Genomic DNA, 22,245 nt, shown 5'->3' with positions numbered 1-22,245 from the left:
CTTATACTTCTTTATATCTTCAACAGAGTATATAATAGGTGCTTTAAAATACTTGCTTTTTAATTGACAGGTTTTTCTACTCATTTTGCCACCATGCGAATAAACCCGGCCTGCACTAAGGCTGGCTCTTATCTAAACCCAGAAAGGAGGCATTTTTGGAGCAATAGAAATTCAGCCTCCCCTTTCTTGACCCTCCATAGATTGCCAGTCCTGCCCTCCATCTCCTCCAGCTCCTCCTCTTCTGTAAGGTCTCAGCTGGAGCCAGGAACACCAGTCAGCACTTTCTCCCAATAGATAGTCTAATAACTATGATGCCCTTTATAAACATGTTATACTTTATTATAAAAAAGGTCAGTAGAAGGAAACTATTATCATCATTCTTCTTTTCCCCTCTGCCCAATCAGTAGTAAGGTGAAATGGCCATAAGGAGAGAGAGAGAAAATGTAGAAAACACATAGATGAAATGACTACAAGGAGGAAAATTGGAATCTGGGGTGAAGGTGGGAGGGGAGAGTATGGGGATGGTAGAGAAGATGGGTAACTTTTACGACATAAAGCCACAGCTGACTTTTGGTGGAAGAGACAGGAAAATAAATGCTGAGACACCATCAGGGAAAGTCTGGGATGGAGATCAGTGGGTGAGACTGCTGGCCAAACAAAAATCCCCTCCTTGTGTGTCCACCCACAACCCAGCAAGCCAAACCAACAGGGTGTCCACTGTAGACGTTTAGGAAAACTAAGGGATTTGGGAGGAAGAGGGGTCAACCATGTGGATGAGAGAGATTTGTGATTTCTTCTGAATTTTTTTTTCTCCAGGGCATGGAGAGAGTGGAGAAGGAAATAAATTCTTTTTTCTTCTTGGATCCGTTTTTTTTTTTGTTTGTTTTGTTTTTTTGGTTTTTTTATTAAGAAAATGGGGCGAAAGCAAGGGTCCTGAGAACTCAGAGATGAGCCTGTTTACATGCAAACTCTTAAGTAGTAGTGAATGGAAATAACAATGCTGTCCTGAAACCCAGAGACTCTGCCCTCAGTCTCTCCCTTTCCCCATAATCCCCACTCACAAGTCAGTCTGGGGCATTGCCTTCTAAGGCTCCTGTCCTTTCTTTAGGACTCAATGCAGTTCTGCATTGGTCCCCCAACATGTCCATCAAACACCTTTTCGTTCTCAGACCATCACATTCTACAGAGAATGTCTGCTCGTATTATTCATTCTTTGTTCTTTGACCCCTAAACTTACATCCTCCTTGCTTATCACTTCGTTCGCCAACCAGTTTCAATGAAGAACAGAGGAAGGGTTAATACTGGTAACCATCAGTATTCTCTGCCCTTCCTGTAGTCCAGGAAATAGAAATTGTGAGTCCAGTTCCTCATCCAGGAAAGGGGCAGAGCATGGAAGAGCCAGGGCTGGGCTCCTATTCCAAGATCACCGTGGGGAAGGGATCTGGCCCATGCCAAGATTCTGCTGCTCCATCAGGTAGACTGGGTAGGAATTGGGGCCACCCTCATCCTCTGGGTCATTGTCCTGGGTGTTCTGGGTTAGTGTGCGGCGTGTCCGCATCATATAGGAGACCTGTGATTGGGATGAGAAAGGAGGAATGAGAACCATCTGCGATTTGTTTTTCTCAACACTCACCTCAGGTCTTCATTCTATTTTCAAGATTCCATCCAAACCTTGATGTTTATTCCAGCTCTAGATCCAATACAATAAGTCCCAGTTCCCTCCTCTACCATATTCTCCTTGTCCTTATACCTCCTATTCTCATACCCCAGACTCTCCATCCCCAACACTTTCTCTTTCACACCCTTTCATTCTCAGCCACAGCCTTCTCTCCAGTTCCAGCTTTTTACCTCCTGTGTATTTATTGTCTTTCTCCTCAGTTTTCACCAAAACTCTTCCTCTATTACTGTTCCTCCCACTTCTGCCATGTCTCTTTTCCTAGACTCATTATTCCCTGTAACTCTGACCCTTAATGTGTCCCCAATTCCCTATCCCATAGGTTGATTTCCATGGGGCACATCTGTCCCTTACCAAGAAGACCAAGCCAAGGAACACCAGGAGGAGAATCACAGCCACCAGGACCACAACAACTATGGCCCATGCAGGGAATGAATCATTCTCCCCAATCTGTCCAGCGTGGATACCTTTCTGTGAGTCATCTTTATTGAGGTATGGATGGCTCTCGTTGCCTGGGGCTTCTAATGTGATAGAATTCAACTTTGTTCTACGTGTAATGAGGGTGAAAGAATCAGTGGGCACCTGATGAGTAACCTCAGTTTTATTTAAATGAGAAGAGGTAGTAGTGAGAGATTTGTCTCCTGCGACCTTGACTGAAGGTTTTATAGTCTTTGTGACTGCTGCTGTTTTTTCTGGGTTTTCTGTGGACTTTACTGGGGCTTTTATGGTCTCAGTGGTCAGTGTGGTGTTCCTCGGGTTTTCTGTAGGCTTTTCTGGGACTGATATGTTTTTCTCTTTGGTGGATCTGGTCTTCTCTGAGTGTAGTGTAGGCTTTTCTGAGGCTCTTGTGGTTTTCTCTGTGGTTGACATGGTCTTTTCTGGGTGTTCTGTAGACTTTTTTGTGACTTGTGTCATCTTCTCATGGGCCAATGTGGTCCTTTCTCCATGTTCTATAGGCTCTGCTGGGGCTGGTGTGATCACATTGGCTGATGTAGTCCATTCTCTATGTTCTGTAGACTCTGCTGCAGATGAGGTGATCTTGTCATTGGGTGATGTGGTCCTTTCTCCATGTTCTGTAGGCTCTGCTACAGATGGTGTGATCTTCTCATTGGCCAACGTAGTTTTTGCTCCATGTTCTGTAGGCCCTTCTGGGGATACTGTGATCTTCTCATTGGCCAATGTAGTCTTCTCTCCATATTCTGTAGGCTCTACTGGGGATGGTGTGGTGTTCTCAATGGCCGATGGGGTCATTTCTTCATGTTCTGTAGGCTCTGCTGGAGATGGTATGGTCTTCTCATTGGCTGATGGTGTCCTTTCTCCATGTTCTGTAGGCTTTGCTGGGGATAGTGTGGTGTTCTCATTGGCAAATGGGGTCATTTCTTCATGTTCTGTAGGCTCTGCTGGGGATGGTGTGGTGTTCTCATTGGCTATCCTTCCTCTATTTTCTGTAGGCTCTTCTGGGAATGATGTGGTCTTCTCATTGGCAAATGGGGTCCTTTGTCCATTTTCTGTAGGCTCTGCTGGGGATGGTGTGGTGTTCTCATTGGCTGTCCTTCCTCTATTTTCTGTAGGCTCTTCTGGGAATGATGTGGTCTTCTCATTGGCAAATGGGGTCCTTTGTCCATTTTCTGTAGGCTCTGCTGGGGATGGTGTGGTTTTCTCATTGGCTGTCCTTTCTCCATGTTCTGTAGGCTCTGCTGGGGATGGTGTGGTGTTCCCACTGGCTGTCCTTTCTCCATGTTCTGTAGGCTCTGCTGGGGATGGTGTGGTGTTCCCATTGGCTGTCCTTTCTCCATGTTCTGTAGGCTTTGCTAGAGATTGTGTCTCATTGGCTGATATGGTCTCGTGTATGTTTTTTGTAGTTTTTGTCAGGAGCTTATCTGAGGCAACTGTTGTTCTGTAATCTTCAGTTTTTTCTGACTCTTCTGGGGTTCCTGTAGTCTTGTATGTTGTTTTTGAGGCTGCTGTGATTTTTTCTGAAGAAGATGTGTTTTTTTGCTTGGTCTGTGAATTGCCTGAGTTGTGGAAGGAAGTTGTAGTCTTATGTGAGGTAGTACTTTTATTATCCAAAGTACTCATGGACTTTTCCAAAGATCTTCCAGTTTCATCTGGTTTTCTTGTTGCTGTTGATTTGCCTGTTGTGGACTTATGACAATTTATTTTGCTCTTGGGTGCTGGCGTTATATGTTTTTTTTCAGAGAATTCTTTATGTGCGGTAGTGGAGTAAGCAGGATCAACAGAGTGCTGATTCCGGATCGTTGGGTCTTTCCCTTGATTGCTGGAGTTTTCTTCAGAAGAGGGAGGAGCCTCATGATTATCTGTAGAGCTTTTGTGGTCTGTAGTTTTGGAGTTGTCTATAGGCTTGTCAGTTGGCTTAGAAGGGCGTGTGGTGGTGCAGTGGCGTTTTCGTTCATGGATTTCTGTAGATTTAGGGAGCTCTGGAGGTCTTTGTCCTGAATGAACAGTGTGATCCAAAGGGATACTATAAACAAGGCCTGGAGTGAGGGGAAATATGTGATCAGATGTTGAGAGTTCCCCAGTTTTCTGATATTCTTGGAATGCAGTAGCACCTGTGGAGGGAGAGAGGCAAATAAGAAACTTCCCCATGATCTTCTCCAACTCCCCCTTCCCACCTCCTTCTCTAGGGGATCTCTTTGCTCCCCACAGTATGACTCCCCAGTCAGTCTCCTTTGAATACTATGATATCTATTCCCCATTCTCACCTCCAGCCCCTAGGCTCAGGCTGTGCCTTCAGCAAGCCTGCCACCTCATCCCCTTCCACATCTCCTCAACTCTCCATCTCAAGGCCTTCTGGCTTTAGGGCATCTTTTCTGATCTGCCTAAACAGATTAAATCCAGCTTCATTTCAGTGCTTGAAAAGGTCTTTATTCATCATTCTGTCCTGTTACCTTCAACTTCACGTTACAGTTGTTTGCGTGCCTGCCGACCTCCACTCCCTGCCACGCCTATCCAATGATAAGGTTTTGAGGGCATGTATGGACTAGCATTTTACTGTGCAGGTGCCCCTTTAGGGTCTGTAACTTATGGAATGGAGTCTCCTTTCCATGGCATAGCTGAGAAGACCAGGAATAAACATTAGACTCTCCACCTTTCCATAACATTCTAACACCATCCCAAATGTAACAGTGTGAGAAATTGAGGTAAGACCTCTGGCAGAACTTCCCATAGGGATTAGCAGGTAGACACAGGTTGTGAGTGAGAGATGTATAAGAAGAATGGAGGATGAGTAGAGGAAGGGGATGGGAAGTTTTCATTTCGGAGATAAAGTTGGATGAGGAGAATGGATGAGATGACCCAACCCTTATGGTCACCCCACTGGGTCCCCCTCTTCACACATTTAAAGCCAACTGGGGATAGATGAAGGGGGCCATCTTGAAAGGAAAAGAGATCTGCTTGGGGGTCCTGACAGGAGTAAACGAGGCAACTAGCTTGTGGGAGGGACTGACTATGTTTAAGGACAGGGTGTGAGAGAAAACGCCCCTATCAGTGGACAGATGCACGCCTTAATTCCATGGAAAAACAACCTGATGGAGACAGAGGAGATGTCTCTGATACCTAGCCGAAAGAGTGAAGGCCAAGAGATCGCCAAAGAGTGAAAGAGATAGTGTCGTTACATAACTGAGGTTTCCAGTCCCTGTTAGCTTAAGGCGGCAACCAGAACCTGGACCTATTCCCAATCACAAGAAACCACAGTCCACCTGCCTGCTGATGGGCAGAATCGGCCTGGGGAGCTCAGTCCTTGAAAGAAATATGGGCGGGACAAGAAGGGTGTGAGGTTAATAGAGAAGCCCAAGTCTCTGAAAGGAATTGAGAGTGAGGGGAGAGAAGGAGGCTGAATGATCAGGCCTGCACTCTGCTCTCCCAATCCCATTACATGATCTCCTTGGCAGCAATACCAGTAATAGCTATTGTTTATTGGACACCTTCCCCAGCCCTGAGACGTGGCTGGTGGCCTCACAGACATTCTCTTTCTGGATTCTCTTCTATGGTGATTGGTCTCCCAATGCTCCACAGGGCTCTTTAGAAGCGGTCAAGTTCCCCTATTTTACATCTGAGAAATTTACATTTCACGGAGGAAAAGTGACCTGGACATAGTCCCACAACAATAGCAACGGGCAACCTTTCTGGAGCTCTACAATGAGAGAGGCAGGTTCTACAAGTGAGGGCATACGTTAACTTATTTACGTTTCACAAGAACCTGTTGAGGTTGAGAACTATTTCCTATTCTCCCAGTTGTATAGATGAAGAAACAAGGTTCTGAATGGTTAAGTAATCTTCTCAAGGACACCCAGGAAGTAAGAGGTCGAGACAGAATCTGAACATGCATCTGGGCTCCTGGGCCCAGTTCGTTGCTGGTGAAGACCACAGTGCACAGCCAATAGGTCAGCCCAGTCTTTTAAAGAAGAAAGGACACTGACATGTGTGGACTCCCTGAAAGGTGCTGTTCGTATATTTGTTTATTTAATCAAATAATTATGAACCTGTGAAGTGAGGATGGTGATCTTACTGTTTCACAGGTGGGGAAAGGAGATGCAAAGAGGTTAAGTAATTGGCAAAATTAGACTTTTCACTGTGCTCCAGAGGCTTTTAAACATGATAAGGGATGAATGACTAACTATCGAGTGAATAAATGAGCTGGCAGCAATGCAAAGGGCAATTTCCACTGGCCTTAAAGAATCAGAGGACAGGTTTGGCATCCAGGCTCAGTCCCTCAACAGTTTTGCGTTCTTGCTCAGGTCACTTAAGTGCTCTGAAGCTCCATGTTCTCAACTGTAAATAACCATGATGTTGACTGCACCAGCTGAATGTGAGGGTTAAAGGAAGTATGGACCATGGCAGACTCTGGAGCACAGAAGCTGTTTAAATGTTTGTTGAATCCACATTGTAGTCTCTGAAATAATCTCATGCCTTGCCCTGTCCTTCTCCTGGTTGTAAGGGGAGCCTGAGCAGTAGCCCTACCCTCCTGCCTGCCCCATCCACCTCTCACCTGCTGTGGCCACCCTCTTGAAAACAGCAGCCTCTGCATTCCTGGGCCACTTTCTGATCATCACTTTCTGATATGTGATAAATACAATTAAATTTCCACTATGGCAAGGGTTTTGTTTTTGTTTGTTTTTTTGTTTTTTGAGACGGAGTCTCACTCTGTCGCCAAGGCTGGAGTGCAGTGGTGTGATCTGGGTTCATTTCAACCTCCACCTCCCAGGTTCAAGTGATTTTCCTGCTTCAGCCTCCTGAGCAGCTGGGACTACAGGCATGTGCCACCACGCCCAGCTAATTTTTTGTATTTTTAGTAGAGATGGGGTTTCACTGTGTTAGCTAGGATGGTCTCGATCTCCTGACCTCATGATCTGCCCACCTCAGCCTCCCAAAGTGCTGGGATTACAGGTATGAGCCATCGCGTCCGGCCAGGGTTGTTGTCGTCGTTGTTGTTGTTGTTGTTGTTGTTTTTGAGACAGAGTCTTACTCTGCACCAGGCTGGAGTGCAGTGGTATGGTCACAGCTCACTGCAGCCCTGACCTCCTGGGCTCAAGCAATCCCCCCGCCTCAGCCCCCTGTCAGCTGGGACTACAAATGTGAGCCACTATGCCCCTCTCCCCCTTTGTTTTTAAGACACAGGGTCTCACTATGTTGGCCAGGCTGGTCTCAAACTATGGTCCTCAGTGATCCTCTTGTCTCAGCCTCCTAAAGTATTAGGATTATAGGCATGAGCCACTGTGCCTGGCCTGGCCTGCCCTGGCAGGGATTTTTATTTGTTTTGTTTGTCACTGTCTCCAGCCTAGAACAGTATCTGGTCCATAGGAGGCACTTTGTAAATATTTGTCGAATAATGAATGAAAGAACAAGACTGATGAAAATTCCTTAGAAGCCTTGCCAACAACGTTTCATAATGCACATTAAGTAGAAACCAAATGTATTTGTGACCTCCGCAGGCTGGAACACCAAGGGGCAACTTCCGCTGTTAAGTAATTGAGCTCTGAGATGAAAAGATGTTGAAAGGCGGCCTCTGGCCCACCAATTCTGGGATACCAGTTCTCATTAAACCACAGGATCACAGTCCATAACTAGACTCAGATAACAAGATTTTAGAATTTTAGATCTGCATCAAACAGTTGTGGAACCATAGATTGTAAAAAGCTGAGGTAAAGCTCAAGGGATTCCTTGGTCCTGACACAGCCAAGAGGCAAATCAGTGTAAACCCCCAGGACAAAAGAAGCATCTCTTCCCCAGACGATCTACTTTTGGTAGTGACTTACTTCCCTAGGAAGTTTTCACCAGGAGATATTCATTCCACATACAACCATCGTAGCCTGAAAAGAACTGTTTTGGTCATTGAAGAATAGGCAGGAGGTGCAGAAGAGAAAATCCAACTTTAGCACAAGACATTGTGGATGGATGTTCAGTCGGGATAAAAGAATAAGAACAAATCCCACAACATCAAAACAATGCACAGTGCCAAAGGTCCCTGCCATCTGCTTCGTTCACTCATTTGAAAGGGAGGACATCAGCTGGGCACAATGGCTCGCACCTGTAATCCCAGCACTTGGAGAGGCCAATGTGGGCAGATCACCTGAGGTCAGGAGTTCGAGACCAGCCTGGCCAACATGGCAAAACCCCATCTCTACTAAAAATACGAAAACTAGCCGGGCATGGTGGCAGCAGCCTGTAATCCCAGCTACTCAGGAGACTGAGGCAGGAGAATCAGTTGAACCTGGGAGGCGGAGGTTGCAGTGAGCCAAGATCATGCCACTGCACTCCAACGTGGGCCACAGAGCGAGAGTCTGTCAAAAGAAGAAAGAAAGAGAAGGAAGGAAAGAAGGAAGGAAGGAAGGAAGGAAGGAAAGAAGGAAAGAAGAAAAAAGAAAAGAAGGAAGGAAGGGAGGGAGGAAGGGAGGAAAGAAGAAAAAGAGAGAAAGGAAGGAAGGAAGGAAGGGAAAGAAAGAAAGGAAGAAGAGAGAGGGAGGGAAAGAGAAAAAGAGAAGGAAGGAAAGGAAGGGAGGGAGGAAGAGAGAACATCTTACTAAGCAACTCATGCCTTGGAGTCTCTGTCAGAGCACGCTCTCCCAAAAGGCATCTCTAGTGTTTCCTGGTATCCTTACCCCCATAAATGGCATGCTCCATTTGCAATAATGTGGGTAAATGCTTGTTAAAATATCTATACAGTATTAGTTCAATAAGTGGCTTAAAACACAGACATAGAAAAAGAAAACTGGTGGGCACAGTTGCTCACACCTATAATCCCAGCACTTAGGGAGGCTGAGGCAGAAGGACTAGTCTGGGCAACATAGCGAGACCTGTCTCTGCAAAAAAAAAAAAAAAAAAGGAAAGCTAAAGGGAGATATAATCAAATGATTGCCTGGGGACTAGGGAGTATACAGAGAGATTTTATTTTTCTTTCTGATTTTTTCTATTTTCCATTTTCTACAATGAGCATACATTATTTGTGTTACAGAAATTAAATCAAATAGCATTTGTTATAGGAAAATGTTCTTGTTAGATTCTTCCAAGGACCCCAGTCCCAATTCCCATCTCCTGACTCACCTGTGCTCCCTCAGGTGCATTCATCTGGACTGTGCCTGTGCCTCCCTCTGATTATTTAATCTAGACTGCACCTGTGCCTCCCTCGGATGATTTAATCTAGACTGCTCCTGTGCTCCCTCTGATGATTTAATCTAAACTGCACCTGTGCTCCCTCTGATGATTTAATCTAGACTGCACCTGTGCTCCCCCTGATGATTTAATCTAGACTGCACCTGTGCTCCCTCTGATGATTTAATCTAGACTGCACCTGTGCTCCCTTGGATGATTTAATCTAGACTGCACCTGTGCTCCCTCTGATGATTTAATCTAGACTGCACCTGTGCTCCCCCTGATGATTTAATCTAGACTGTACCCGTGGTTCTGTGACTGCATGATGCAGACTCTGGGGTTCCAGGATCTAGTTATCTGTCTGCGTGTTGACTGGTCCTGTGGACAAATGTCAGGGCCCCCTCACCAGAATGGTAGACTAAAGGGCTTCATCCATCCCAGTTGTCCCTCTTCCCGCCCTGCCCAGGCCTTTCTCTCTGCTGGGCACAGCCATGGACTAGCCCTGATTCACACCCCAGTTCCACCCGACCTCATCACAACCCAAGCCCAGCTTCAAGCCATCCCCACCTATCACCTACTCGCTCTTGTCTTCAAAATCTGCAGAATGGGAGCAGCCAGCTCCCCATGTCCTCCTCACCCCTCCCTCCATCCCGCCCTGCCACACCTATCTCCTCTCCGAGACCACGCCCACATGGCCCCATCGGAATCTCAGGAATTCAGATCTCTGCCCTGAAGCAAATCTCAGAAGAGCTACTGTGTATGGAGGGGATTCCCTTCCACCCCCTGCAGGTTCCTCTTCCTTAAGCTGCAAGATGGAAGGAGGAGAGAGCAGCCGGCGGACAATCCGCCTGAGGGGAAGGAAGGAAAGGCAGGCGAGATGGGGCCAGGAGGTGTTGGGCAGCTCTGGTGCCTCTGTCTCCAGACCCTCAAGGTAGGGGAGACAAACATCAAGTCAGGGCACAGACAGGACGCACTGCTGATATCTTTCAGAGGCAGCTCAAAGATTCCTCAGTTCCCGCCATTCACCACCCACCTGCCCCTGCCTCCACCCCTGGCCGCAACCTGCCTGCGCTCAGGGAAGGGGCACTGCCTCTGACATCACCCTCTGTCTGCACTACTGGAAGGAGAAGGTGCTGCCTGCCTGCCCTGCCCCCAGTACTGCTTGGAGGAGACTTCCAGACTCATGACTGTCCCAGCCCTGGTTCCAGATCATCAGCGCCGTTACTGTGGATGGCTCTGTCCTTAGATGACTGTCCAGTGGGTAGACAGTGTCTCTGAATCTGCTGCTGTACATCTGCCTTGTGGAGACCCTCCTCCAAATTGCCCAGGCCCTCCACACCTGTGTTTAGCATCTCTGCTCCCTGGGTTCAGTTGCAGTCCGTTTCTTGACTAAGTGAACTAATTTCACAATTTCATCTTATCTTTAGGGTTTGTTTTGTTTGTCAAACTTGTCCATACTCATTTTCTCTCAAAGCCCTGAGATGTTTTCCAACTGTAAGACAAGGACAGAGCCTTTGATGCACACTTTTCTGAGTTGCCATGTGGATTAAATGAGTAAACGTGGATGAAGTCCCTAGAGCAACACCTGGTGCCATGTAAATGCTCTGTAGGCAACAAATATTGGTATGGCCGGGCAGCAGCATCCAGCCCATTTTACAGATGGTGTGGAAGGCCAGAGTAGCCAAATGGGTCAGAGTCAGGACTGGAAACTAGGTCTGCACAAAACAGAGCTCTCAAGAGAGAAGTTCCACCTATCCCCCAGGGCTGGGGGCAGTGGAGGTGGAATCTCTGCTTACCTCCCTCTAGCTGTGAGATATGGCACCAAATCACTCTGAGTCCACTCTCCTCAACTATAAGATGGGATGTTATTAGCCACCTCAGGGGATGCTGAGATGAGATGAGTCTCTGGGCGCGGTGGCTTACGCTTGTAATACTAGCACTCTGGGAGGCCGAGGCAGGCAAATCACTTGAGGCCAAGCATTTGAGACCAGCCTGGCCAACATGATGAAATCCTGTCTACTAAAAATACAAAAAATTAGCCAGGCATGGTGGCAGGCGCCTGTAATCCCAGTTACCCAGGAGGCTGAGGCAGGAGAATCGCTTGAACCCGGGAGGCGGAGGCTGCAGTGAGCCAAGATTGTGCCGCTGCACTCCAGCCTAGGCAACAGAGCGAGACTCCATCTCAAAAAAAGAAAAAAAAAAAAAGAAGAAGAAGAAGAAGAAAGAAATCACCATGAGCAGCTGTGAATTCCATGCACGGAGCTGGAGTTGGTGTTCAACAAATGTCAGGTGCCTACCCCCACCACACAGGGCTGCCACCCTCTACAGTGTCTTTATGCAAACTTGAAACCCCCTCTGGATGGGTGCAGCCCTGTGAGCCATGTTTTAAAGAGCAGAGCACAGGCTGGATTTCATCTCCTACTACATGTCCCTTAGCCAGCAAACTTGAGCAGAGAACACTCTAGACAACTGTCTGTAGCAGCCCTGTGCCCGCTCCCTTCATTCCTTTCTATTTGTTGTCCAACTCTATGAGCACTAAGAAACAAGCCATTTCTATCTTCTGTACCCGCTGTGGGCATCTTACCTGCCTCCCAAGAAGCTAGAAGGAAGAGGAGGCAGCACTGGAGGCCAAAGGTGGAGCAGAGGCTGTGGACCGTCTGGGCCATGTCGGAGCTGGGTGGCTGCTTGAGGACCATGGGCTGCGGACCCCTCACCTTATATGGAGCCAATCTTGACGTCATGGGGGCTGGGGCTTCTCAGGACTAAGTCTTAAACAAATGGAGCCACCCCAACCCACAGGGGAGCCCTGATAAGAGGAGACCGCAGCTGCTGTGTCATGGAGCCAGGCACGTGGGTGCCTGCCGAGGGGTGGGATCTGGGGGCAGGGCAGAGGAACCAGAAAGGAGCAGGCACCTGAGCCAGCCCCAGTGGAGAGAAGTGAGGGTGGTGCCTCTAGGGCTTTGGGGAATTGGGGAGCAGATGGCCCGGTTCTAGAAGGATTGAACTCTGGCTGGGAGCAGGACGGGGTGGGGTTCACATTCTGATCTGTGTCCAGCTTCACATGCACCCTCCTACCTCTCCCGCGTCAGCCCAGCTTCCACACCCCTTATTCACACATGGTCATTCTTGCCACCTTGGGCGGAGCTGCCCACGAGGATCAGGTGAAAGAGCAAAGGCGAGAGAAAGCCCTCGAATGACCCTCGCTGCAGAGACAGGTGCTTCGTGATGTTCAGTGGTCATACAACAATGTGTGGAGAGTGCAGACAGAGTGACAGAGACAAGACACAGAACCACAGGGACAGATGTCACACCCCTCACCAGGGACACAGACAGGTCAGGCCACCCAGAGGGACCAAGGCCAAGATCTTTGGCCAAGAGATGCTCTACATACAGGGGCTTCTGCTTTCACTCTACCTCTTCCCTCCCACCTCTGCTCAGTGGCTGTCTCTTTGCCTCGAAGTCCCCATTCACTCCTATACAGAAATGCAGATATCTCATTTTTAGGAGCACCCCGGCGCTCCCCCTTCCCTTCCTCAGTTCCTGCCTAATACAAGCATTAGCTCAGAGACTCACTTGTCTCCCTAGTGACAGTGCCTGGGGCTGGAGTAGGGGAGGACGGACTCCCTGGGTCTCTAGCACAGATAAGTCACAACCCCTTTCTGCCCACTGTGGGTCTCCATGGATGGAAAGTAGGCACCTTGGATCCCTGCTGTGTCGTCAGGGCCTGGGACAGTGTCTGGCACACAGTAGGCAATCAATAAATGTTTCCACTCCACCTGGACGGAGTGGAAGCCAGGGCCAGAGGATGCCTTTCTGAGGGAAGTGGGGGCAGGCAAAGGCCGTAGAGAAGTCCAGGACTTGAGGGCAGGAGGCCAGGCCCTCAGGGCATTTGGGCTCATGAGAGGACTAGAGAACTGGACACGTGGGTTCCTCTCCTTACTTGGCGTGACTTATCCCTAAGCCCTGGGCAGGGCTGGAATAGGTGGGAAGAGGAGGCCAACTGCTTATCAATGTGATTCATGGGAGATTAAAGACTGACTACTCAGAACTGGGCAGCCTGCCTCCCAGGCAATGTATCCTGCAGGATGGAGAAACTAAGGCAGAGACAGGCTGTCCTCTGCAACTCCATGTGGACTCGGCTGACTGACAGTCCCCCTTTTCACTGGTCCCCTTCCCCATCCTTTCCCCAGGGACCCAAGCCTCTAGGACAGTGGTTCTGTACAGGGAGGAGCAATTTTGCCCACACCAAGGAACATTTGGAAATTTCTGGAGACATTTTTGTCGCAATTTGGAGTGGGATGCTACTGGCATCTAGGGGGTAGAGGCCAGAGATGCTGTGGGACATCCTGTAATGCCCGGAGCAGTCTCCACAACAAAGAATTACCCAGCCCAGGACACCAATTGTGCTGAAGTTGAGGATCTCTGCTTTAGAATAAGCATTAACCAGGGTTTGTGAATGAACACCCCCTTCCCTTCTCTCTTAGCTACAACTCCACCCCAAGGACCCTGGTGTCTGGGGTGGAGAAACCTGGAGGTAGGTGGAGGCCCAAAACAGTCTCTTACGGTCAGTCCATGTTGCTTCGTCTGAGCTGGAGGCTGAGAGACCAGTCACAAAACAGCCCTGCCAACTACCAATGTTTGGGCATTTCTATGTACTGAAGAATGTACTAAGCACCTCACCTATGAGTCATCACCTGTCACCCCTCACTTTACAGATGAGGATAAATGAGCTTCGGATCAGGGAATGACTTGCCCTTGTAAGTGGCAGAGACCGGGCTTGGCCCTTCTGGGCCCGCATGACACAAAAGCCCATGCACTTGGGCAAACCCACAGCGTCTGCGAGACAAGTGGAGGAAGTGCCATTTTCTTTAGCAGTAACTTGTTCACCACCCTCCTGGAGAGGACGGAGGGGGCAGCACAGAGGAAGGTTCTGCACCTGCTCTGAGGGGAAAGAATCGGAGGGCCCTGGGGGCTCAAGAGCCAGCCTGAGGGGGCTCCCTGTGGAGGAAGGTGAGAAGGGAAGCCATGAGCAGACTGTCCTCAGCTAAAGAGCTTCTCTGATCGTCGGGGAGGAGGGTAGGACTAGGTAAAGAGGGTGAGGAGCAGGGATTCCAGCTGTCCAGACCTGGGCTCCATGAGGGCTGGAAGGTGCCTGCAGGCCACTTAGCCCTGGTCCTTCCTTCCACCGATGAGAAAACTGTCCTCGGAGAAGCTGGGCACCTTCCCGCAGTCTGCATGGTTGGCGGCAGGGCAGAGAGCAGAATCTTGTGACTGACAGTGGACGACTCCTTACGCTGTGGGTAGAAGAGACCTGGTGGCCAGTGACCCCAGGAATCTACCTGCAGAAAAAGGTTCCGGCTAGGGTGAATGGGATAGGGGAGTCTGGGAATTAGACTATTTGGGAGACGAAGAAGGAAGGCCAAAGGGTAGGCGCTCAGCTGCCCCTGCCCCACCTTTCATTTGACAGAGTAGCGCTGACTGGCGGCCTCCGCCTCATGGTGGCAGCTATAAGGGGTCATGGAGCCACAGCCACACGGAGCCACAGCCACTCCTTCTGGAACTGGCAGGCCTGTGAGATGAGGGAAGGGTATGACGGGTCAATCAAGGGGCCCGAGAACCTGCTGCTCAGTCCAGCTCTTCCTGTGAACTGCTGCTTCCTCTTGGCAACCCAGGCACTCAGCGTTCCTCTTTGAGCAAAAACAGCAATAATAATGAATAAGGCTGTATATTGAGCACTTACTATAATACATGCCAAGCACCATTAGTGCTCGCTCTGCGTAAGCTTATTTGATCCTCCCAACCACCCTTTGAGATGGATGCCATCATTCTCATTTATCCAGGACTCAATTACCTCATCTGGAAAATGAGGAGTAGTATTTCCTATATCACTGGCTTGCTGTGAACTAAAATATGTACAGCACCTAGCACATAATCAGTGCGATGTAAGTATTATTTTAAAGTATTATTATTAATGAAGAATCCAGAGCACAGAGAGGTTAAGTAACTTGCACAAGGATTCAAACCCAAGTGAATGTGGCTCCACAGAGCTGGTCCTTCATTGCCTAGAGCTGAGTTGAGCGCTTCCACGCGCCAGTCAGCCTCCAGCACTCCCCCACCTCTTTCAGTGGCCCCAACGCCCCGTCCCTGCCAGAACAGTGTTTTTCTCAGCCACTGAGACAACGGCTCTCTTTCCCCTCCCTGCAACAAGCCCTACAAGCTGTCATTCCCTCCCCAAAGCCCTGTTCTCCTCTGAATCCTGGGGCACCAGGTCCCAGCCCCACTGGCACAGGGATCCCACACATTGGACCACAGAGTTGCTCACCTTCTTGATACCATACATTAGGTTGACAATTGCTGCCACCAAAGTGAGAGTGATCAACACAATGGCCCAGTCTGAGACAGAGTCCTTCTGGGGTTTTAGACCTAGGGCACAAAGACAGGGCCAGTGACTGAGGCAGGTGATGCCTCCAGGTCCCCAGACCCCCACTGCCCTCCGACTTTCCATCTTTCTTTCTGTGACTGATGTCTCTGACTCTGAGACCTCATCTCTCTGGTGTTTTCTCCTATCACCTTGGAAGCAGAATCTCAGCAGGGGTGGGTGTAGGGGTTTAAAGAGCTTCAATCCAAGTCTCAATTGCCTCTTCCCTGTGGACACGTCTGTCAGTCCCAGACTCATCACTGAGGTCCCCACCTCACTGACTTTCTCAGGCCCTATTGTCCGCATCCCTGGGTCTGTGATGCCTCTGCACTGGGAGGGTCCTCAGTAGGCACTCTCTTTCCTCCTAGCCCCAGTTCTCCCCACCACTCCACCCTGATTCTTGTTCTTAAGGGGAACCAGAGCCTGCTCTCCTGTCTTCGTTCCATTCGTTTCCTGCCCTCAGACTTCCTGCGGGGTATTCCCCAAGCTCCCCTTCTAGGAATGAAAGGGAGGGGAGGAGAAAGATGGGGGAAGGAGGGGTGATCTCTGGACGGAATGCCTCTCGCCCTGGACGGAGAGGTTAGATCATGAGGAAGATGAAAACCTTTCGAGAAAGCAGCCAGGTAACAGACATCTGGCAGTTGGTCTGACCAGAGGCCGCCACAATGCCTTTGAGCTACAGACACATCCTCAGACAGATTTAAAACACAGTTGAAAGCAGGCGCTATTGACTATCCCTGAACTCCTCCCAAGGAGCCAGGGGTGGCTGCAGGGGAATGAGATCGAATAGGCCCATCAACCTTTTACTGTAATGCCTAGAAGAGTGCCTTAACTGGCCAGGATGCTGAGCCCAGGGGACATGGTGGCCACTCCAGCCATGGTGGCAGTGGAACCCCCTAAGACAGCAACACTCAGTGCTGAAGTCCCAGGCACAGTTGGAGCAGTTCCAGGAGCACTGGAGGAGGCAGGTCCTAAGAGGGCAGAGGGAAAAAACAGAAGAGATTTAAGCAAGAGCAAAGCAGAAGTCACATCAAATGCACCCAAAGACAAGACCCTAGCAAGCTTTTGGAATAAATTGATGAACTGATGTTATGAAAATCAAGACTGAGAATAACCAAGACAGTCTCTTAAAAAAAAAAAAAGAGGAGAACTTACACTATAAGATCTCAAGACTTGCTGCAAAGCTGTAGTCCTTAAGCACTGTGGCCCTGGAGTAAGAACTGACCGATAGGCCAGGCTCAGTGGCTCACGCCTGTAATCCCAGCACTTTGGGAGGCCGAGACAGGCAGATCACCTGACGTCAGGAGTTCGACACCAGCCTGGCCAACATGGTAAAATCCCGTCTCTACTAAAAATACAAAAAAGTTACCTGGGTGTTGTGGTGGGCACCTGTAATCCCAGCTACTCAGGAGGCTGAGGCAGGAGAATTACTTGAACCCGGGAGGCAGAGGTTGCAGTGAGCCAAGATCGCACCGTTGCACTCCAGCCTGGGCAACAAGAGTGAAACTCCATCTCAAAAAAAACACTGACCGACAAACCCACACAAATACAGTCACTAGACTTTCAGGACAGGTGCTCACTGTTCAATGGTGGGGACAGGGGAGGGCCCTTGGAAATAATGGTTCTGGATATTCATAAGAAGAAAAAATTGAATCTTGACTTCCACCCCACTCCATACACAGAAATTAACTTGAGATGGATAATAGGCTTAAGTTCGAAAGCTAAAATAATAACGTTTCTAGAAGAATGCAGAGGAAAATATTTTCATGACCTTGAAGTAAGCAAAAAAGTCTTAGGATAAGAAGGCAGTAATCATGACAGAAAAAGGTGATGAATTGGAAAACAGAAAGAGAGGCCCTTGTATAGCCACAAAGGCAAGGGAGCTGCTTCCAATGAGGTTCTGGGAAACTGCCAGGCTTGCAGGAAGCCCCACCCCAGAACTACAGACTGAGCTGAAGAGTTCTCCAGAGATGGATTGAGCAACAGAAATATCACCTGATGATGTGGAGACTGTTCCTGAAGTGCTCCTAGAAATAGTTGGAGCCAAAGGCTGAGGACTGCTGGGAAAACTCCCAGAGGTTGAAGAAGCTGTTGAGACACTCCCAGAGGTGGTGGGGACACTTCCAGAGATAGTGGGGACAGTTGCAGAGATAGTGAGAAGACTTCCAGAAACAGTGTGAGACTTCCAGAAACCGGAGAGAACTCCAGAGACAGTGGGGAGACTTCCAGAGACAATGGGGAGACTTCCAGAGACAGAGGGGAGACCTCCAGAGACAGAGAGGAGACCTGGGGATACTGTGTCAGAAGTCCCCAGTAGGGTCAGCTGAACTGTTGAAAAAAGAAAAACCATAGAAGAGTTGGCCATCCCACTGGGTCCAAAGTTCATGTCCTCCCTCAAGACCTCCTGTCCAGGCCCGAGTGCTCACTGGGTCCAGACAAGGCCTGCAGGCCCAGGAGCAGTACCAGCACAGTGTTCATGGCGCCAGTTGAAGCGTGTTGGCCAGGCCCATCTCCCAGGCTCTTATAAAGGCTCTGGGGCCTATTACGAGTCCCAGGAGAGCCAGGTGTGCCAGGGCCTCCATCGACACCAGAATCTCCATCCCTAGGGAGAGGTCACCAAGCTGTCCCAGAGGATTAACCTGTCCCAGCCTGATCCCAGGAAGCACTGGGTGAGGGGGAGAGTGAGTAAGAGCCTGCAGGCTCCGCCACCTGGCCCTTGGGCTCTTCCTGGACTAGGGACCTGTCCCCCAGGTCTGAGTCAATCCATAGCCCAGACCATCCTTTAAAAGGGTAGACCCAAATGTCCTATCCCAAGGTCATCCTCTTGTTCCTAGAAGTACAACCATTGGAAGTCAGGAAGTATGAGTCCCTCAGGGAAGCAGGATTTGGAAGCTGGGGTTGTAGGGGGACCATGAGGGTCTAGGACTGTGCATTTGACCTTCTGGAAACCTAAGGGTGGGCTGGGAAGGTCAATACCTGAGCCATCTCTCACCTAGATGGCTGCGGCTCACAGAGCTTTCCGTTCCTTTGACAGGGAAGGGGAAAGGGGAGATAAGGGGCACCAAGGAAGACACATGTCATGTTTTGGGACAGTGTGATATGGAAGGTCAGAACCCAGCTCTGGAGCCAGACAGCCCTGAATTCCCGGAAGCTCAGCACGTGGGCTGAGTCCACTGCGCTGGAATCCACCACTGCTGAGCTGTGCATTCTCTGGCAAGTCACAGGCCTAAGTCTTAATTTCACCTCTAAAATCAGGGTAATCTAGTACCTACTTCACAGGTGCTTATGAGCTATAAAGGAATACTTAGTGATGAGCCTAGCACATGCCTGTAGAAAGTGTAGGGGAGGCCAGGTGCAGTGGCTCATGCCTGTGATTCCAGCACTCTGGGAGGCCGAGGTGGGTGGATCACCTGAGGTCAGGAGTTGGAGACCAGCCTGGCCAACATGGGGAAACCTCATCTCTACTAAAAATACAAAAATTAGCCGGGTGTGGTGGTGGGTGCCTGTAATCCTAGCTACCCGGGAGGCTGAGGCAGGGGAAGATCACACCACTGCACTCCAGCCTAGGTGACAGGGTAAGACCCAGTAAAAAAAAAAAAAAAAAAAAAAAAAGGGGAGGGAGGGAGGGAGGGAGGGCTCCTACTCTTCTCCAAGGAAGATCTCTCTGCGTTCCCAAATTCTACCTCCTGCTCATTCCTCCTGTGCCTGCTGCTCTTCTCCTCCATACTTTCTTCTCACTGTGGTCTTCCTGTTCTCCTGTGCAAGTCTGGGAGTCACTGGTTGCCTCACTTTCCATTTACAGTGCAGACCTCTATCTCTGTTTCCCCATCTTGCTTTTGCTCTCCCACTACCTCTGCCCAGTGCGCTCTCTGCTTTCGTCCCTCTGTGCTCAGTCCCACTGGCTTTGGGGAAAGTGGAGAGGCTGCATAGGGAAGAGGCAGATAGGAAGACGCAGGCCTGTGCCCTTGTGTGTTCAAGCGAGTTTCCATGGCTGGTGTGTCCCTGTGTCTGACAGGTTCTAATCGCTCTGCTACTGGTTGACTGGGTGACCTTAGCAGGTCAGTTACCCTCTCTGTGCCTTACTTTCCTAGTTTCTAAAGAGGGTCAGTAACTCCCTCTGCACATCTGTCCTGTGCTTGCCTGTCCCAGAGCTTGCCTGTAGGCGTCTCGGCCGGGAGTAGGTGGGCGTCCTCTTTTCATGGCTGCACAAGGCAGGGGTGGGAGAATGTCTGAGGAAACTCGTGTCTCCACCTGACAATCTAGGATGCGTTAGAGCAAGTAAAACAGAATGTTCAGCAATGGAAGTTCCCATGACCAGATTTCTCATCTAGAAAGCCACCAAGGCTCGGGGAGCAGTGTTCACAGTCCATTATAGACCCAACTCCTTGTTCTACTCCTTCTCCCCTTTTCACTACTGCACTTGACTAGTCTTTAAAAAAAAAAGCTGAGGCAGCAGGACACCTGAGTTCTGGAAGAAACTTGGCTTAATCCACCCCTCCCTTTTGGGCCCACATTCCTGAGTCCTTCGGTGTCAAGAATGATGAAAATTAACTGCAGTTAATAATTAATCTCTAAAGAGCCTTGGGAGGTCCGGGCATGGGTGGGGTCCAGACACCTGCAGGAGGGACGCCTCCCTGGTCCCTGCTTCCCTCTTCATCTCCCTGTCTGTAGGACCAGCACTCACTCCCTCAAACCTGGAGACACAAGGTAGGGGTGGGATACAGAGTGAAGAGAGGGAATCTCCTTCTATTTTCCCCAAGAGCACAGTGAATGGTCCTCTCCTGGGTCCTCTCTTACTGGGAGAACTGGAAAATTCAGTTGACCAGATTCCCCCTCCCACTTCCCCTCAAACACTTATGCTAAGGCTTGAGTGGGGTGTAGAAAGCAGGCCTGGCAAGGAGAGGCCACTGGGACTTCAGTGTCTCCTCCATCCCAGGAGTGTGGTGGCCACTATGGGGTCTGGGCTGCCCCTTGTCCTCCTCTTGATCCTCCTTGGCAGCTCACATGGAACAGGTGAGGGCTAGAGGGCAGGACTTCTGGGTCCCTGTGGCGTGAAGAGGCCAGAGAAAGGGAGTGGGACTCCATGGTCCCTGAGAGAGACAGAGACACCCCAGTCCTGAGCTTCCAAGAGGCTCTGGAGGGGCACTGTTGGGGAAGAGGAACTGTGCTGGGGAGCGTGGGCAGGAAGGTACTGCATCTCCGGGGGAATCAGCTAGGTCCTAAGCCGTACTTCTGGATCCACAGGGCCAGGTATGATTTTGCAACTGAAACTGACGGAATCTTTTCTGACAAATTCCTCCTATGAGTCCAGCTTCTTGGAATTGCTTGAAAAGGTAGTTCTTTGGGAGGGGAAAGGATGGGGCTGTGTGTTTGTGAGTCAGTTTGGGCGTTTGCTGGGGTCTGGCTATCTCCGCGGTGGGAATAGAGAGCTCTCTTACATCACGCCCTTTAACCCTTTGTTCCCAGCTCTGCCTCCTCCTCCATCTCCCTTCAGGGACCAGCGTCACCCTCCACCATGCAAGATCTCAACACCATGTTGTCTGCAACACATGAGAGCCATTGAAGCCTGTGTCCTTCTTGGCCCGGGCTTTTGGGCTAGGGATGCGGGGGGTGGGCCCTGACCCTGTCTTTCAGCAGCCCCCACCCTCCTGAGTGGCAATAAATAAAATTCAGTATATGCTGAATTCAGTAACTTGCTTGACTCTGTGAGTCCCTGAGCACAGAGTTGGCAGGAAGAGGGGGTTGGATGCTCAAGTCTCTGACTGTCCCCCTGCTGAGCAGAGGGTTCCAGGGATGGACACTCTCTCCCTCAACACCAGTGTCACAGGCTTAGAAGGCATCTGGGGAGTTGTCTGGGGACACTCACACACCCTTCACACATATACGCACGCACATGAACACACCCCGAACTGAGATCTTCGGAACACCTGGGAATAAAGAGAAGCAACATTTATTGAAGTCCTGCATTTCTCCTGCGTCCCTATTTCAATGTTTGCAGCAGTCTTGAATGTGGCATACTAGGTATCATTATCCTATTTTACAGATAAGGAAATTGAAGCTCAGAGAGGGCAAGTCACTCGCCTGAGATCTAGTAGCAGTGGAGAAGTCAGGCACCAGACAGATGTCTTGGTTTAAGCAAGATTTTTATTTCATTTCATTTTGCTTAAGCATTGGGGCTGGGGACTCAAAAACCAAAGAAAGAGACATAGGCAGAACACCCCCAGGACATGGCTCCCCTGACCCAAGGATCCACACAGGTAATCAGGGTGGGAAGTGGGTGGGCACTCAGTTGAGAGATGAGGGGTTCAGCTTGTGAGAGGATGCCCAGCCAGGCATAAGTGCTGGGGAGGAGAGGCCAGGTGCAAGCTGAGCCTGTGCTGGCTAACCACGTGAGTATGAGGTAACACCAGCCCACAAGTGAATTCCTGGGCATGTTTCTCATCCTCTTGGAGCCTCCATTTCCTCACTCGCAAAATGGGGACAATGATGGTACCTGCTGTAGTGTGACAGGTCCCCTACCTGTTTACTTAAAGGTGTAGGCTGC

The 22,245-nt window shown here is 49.7% G+C and overlaps 2 protein-coding genes across 2 annotated transcripts; one reads left to right on the top strand and one right to left on the bottom strand.

Moving 5' to 3' along the window:
- Positions 1-314: 314 nt before the first annotated feature.
- Positions 315-11,949, bottom strand: LOC112623327 (diffuse panbronchiolitis critical region protein 1-like). Its single transcript, XM_025383680.1, has 4 exons — positions 11,868-11,949; positions 3,061-4,245; positions 2,030-2,997; positions 315-1,570 (listed from the first exon to the last, which is right to left on the bottom strand). The coding sequence occupies exons 1-4, from the start codon at positions 11,947-11,949 to the stop codon at positions 1,424-1,426; spliced, it is 2,382 nt and encodes a 793-aa protein (XP_025239465.1). The 3' UTR covers positions 315-1,423.
- Positions 11,950-20,599: 8,650 nt separating this feature from the next.
- LOC112623811 (surfactant-associated protein 2) lies at positions 20,600-21,389 on the top strand. The gene is made up of 3 exons (XM_025384481.1): positions 20,600-20,714; positions 20,946-21,034; positions 21,168-21,389. Exons 1-3 carry the CDS (start codon positions 20,654-20,656, stop codon positions 21,252-21,254), a joined length of 237 nt encoding a protein of 78 aa, XP_025240266.1. The 5' UTR covers positions 20,600-20,653; the 3' UTR covers positions 21,255-21,389.
- Positions 21,390-22,245: the final 856 nt, after the last annotated feature.

This window comes from Theropithecus gelada, chromosome 4 (genome assembly GCF_003255815.1).
Source record: "Theropithecus gelada isolate Dixy chromosome 4, Tgel_1.0, whole genome shotgun sequence".
Classification (NCBI taxonomy): domain Eukaryota; kingdom Metazoa; phylum Chordata; class Mammalia; order Primates; family Cercopithecidae; genus Theropithecus; species Theropithecus gelada.
Note: the sequence above shows the minus strand (reverse complement) of the source record. Positions and strands in the feature narration are given on the sequence as shown.

Bases quoted from the DNA above. Each gene is read 5' to 3' on its own strand.
- LOC112623327 (XM_025383680.1), bottom strand. From the start codon at position 11,949: ATGGCCCAGACGGTCCACAGCCTCTGCTCCACCTTTGGCCTCCAGTGC. The intron at 4,246-11,867 runs GTAAGATGCCCA...CTCCCTCCACAG, and splicing joins TCTAGCTTCTTGGGAGGCAG to GTGCTACTGCATTCCAAGAA. The intron at 2,998-3,060 runs ATGAAGAAATGA...AGCCTACAGAAC, and splicing joins CCCAGCAGAGCCTACAGAAC to ATGGAGAAAGGACACCATCA.
- LOC112623811 (XM_025384481.1), top strand. From the start codon at position 20,654: ATGGGGTCTGGGCTGCCCCTTGTCCTCCTCTTGATCCTCCTTGGCAGC. The intron at 20,715-20,945 runs GTGAGGGCTAGA...CTGGATCCACAG, and splicing joins TGGCAGCTCACATGGAACAG to GGCCAGGTATGATTTTGCAA. The intron at 21,035-21,167 runs GTAGTTCTTTGG...CTTTGTTCCCAG, and splicing joins TCTTGGAATTGCTTGAAAAG to CTCTGCCTCCTCCTCCATCT.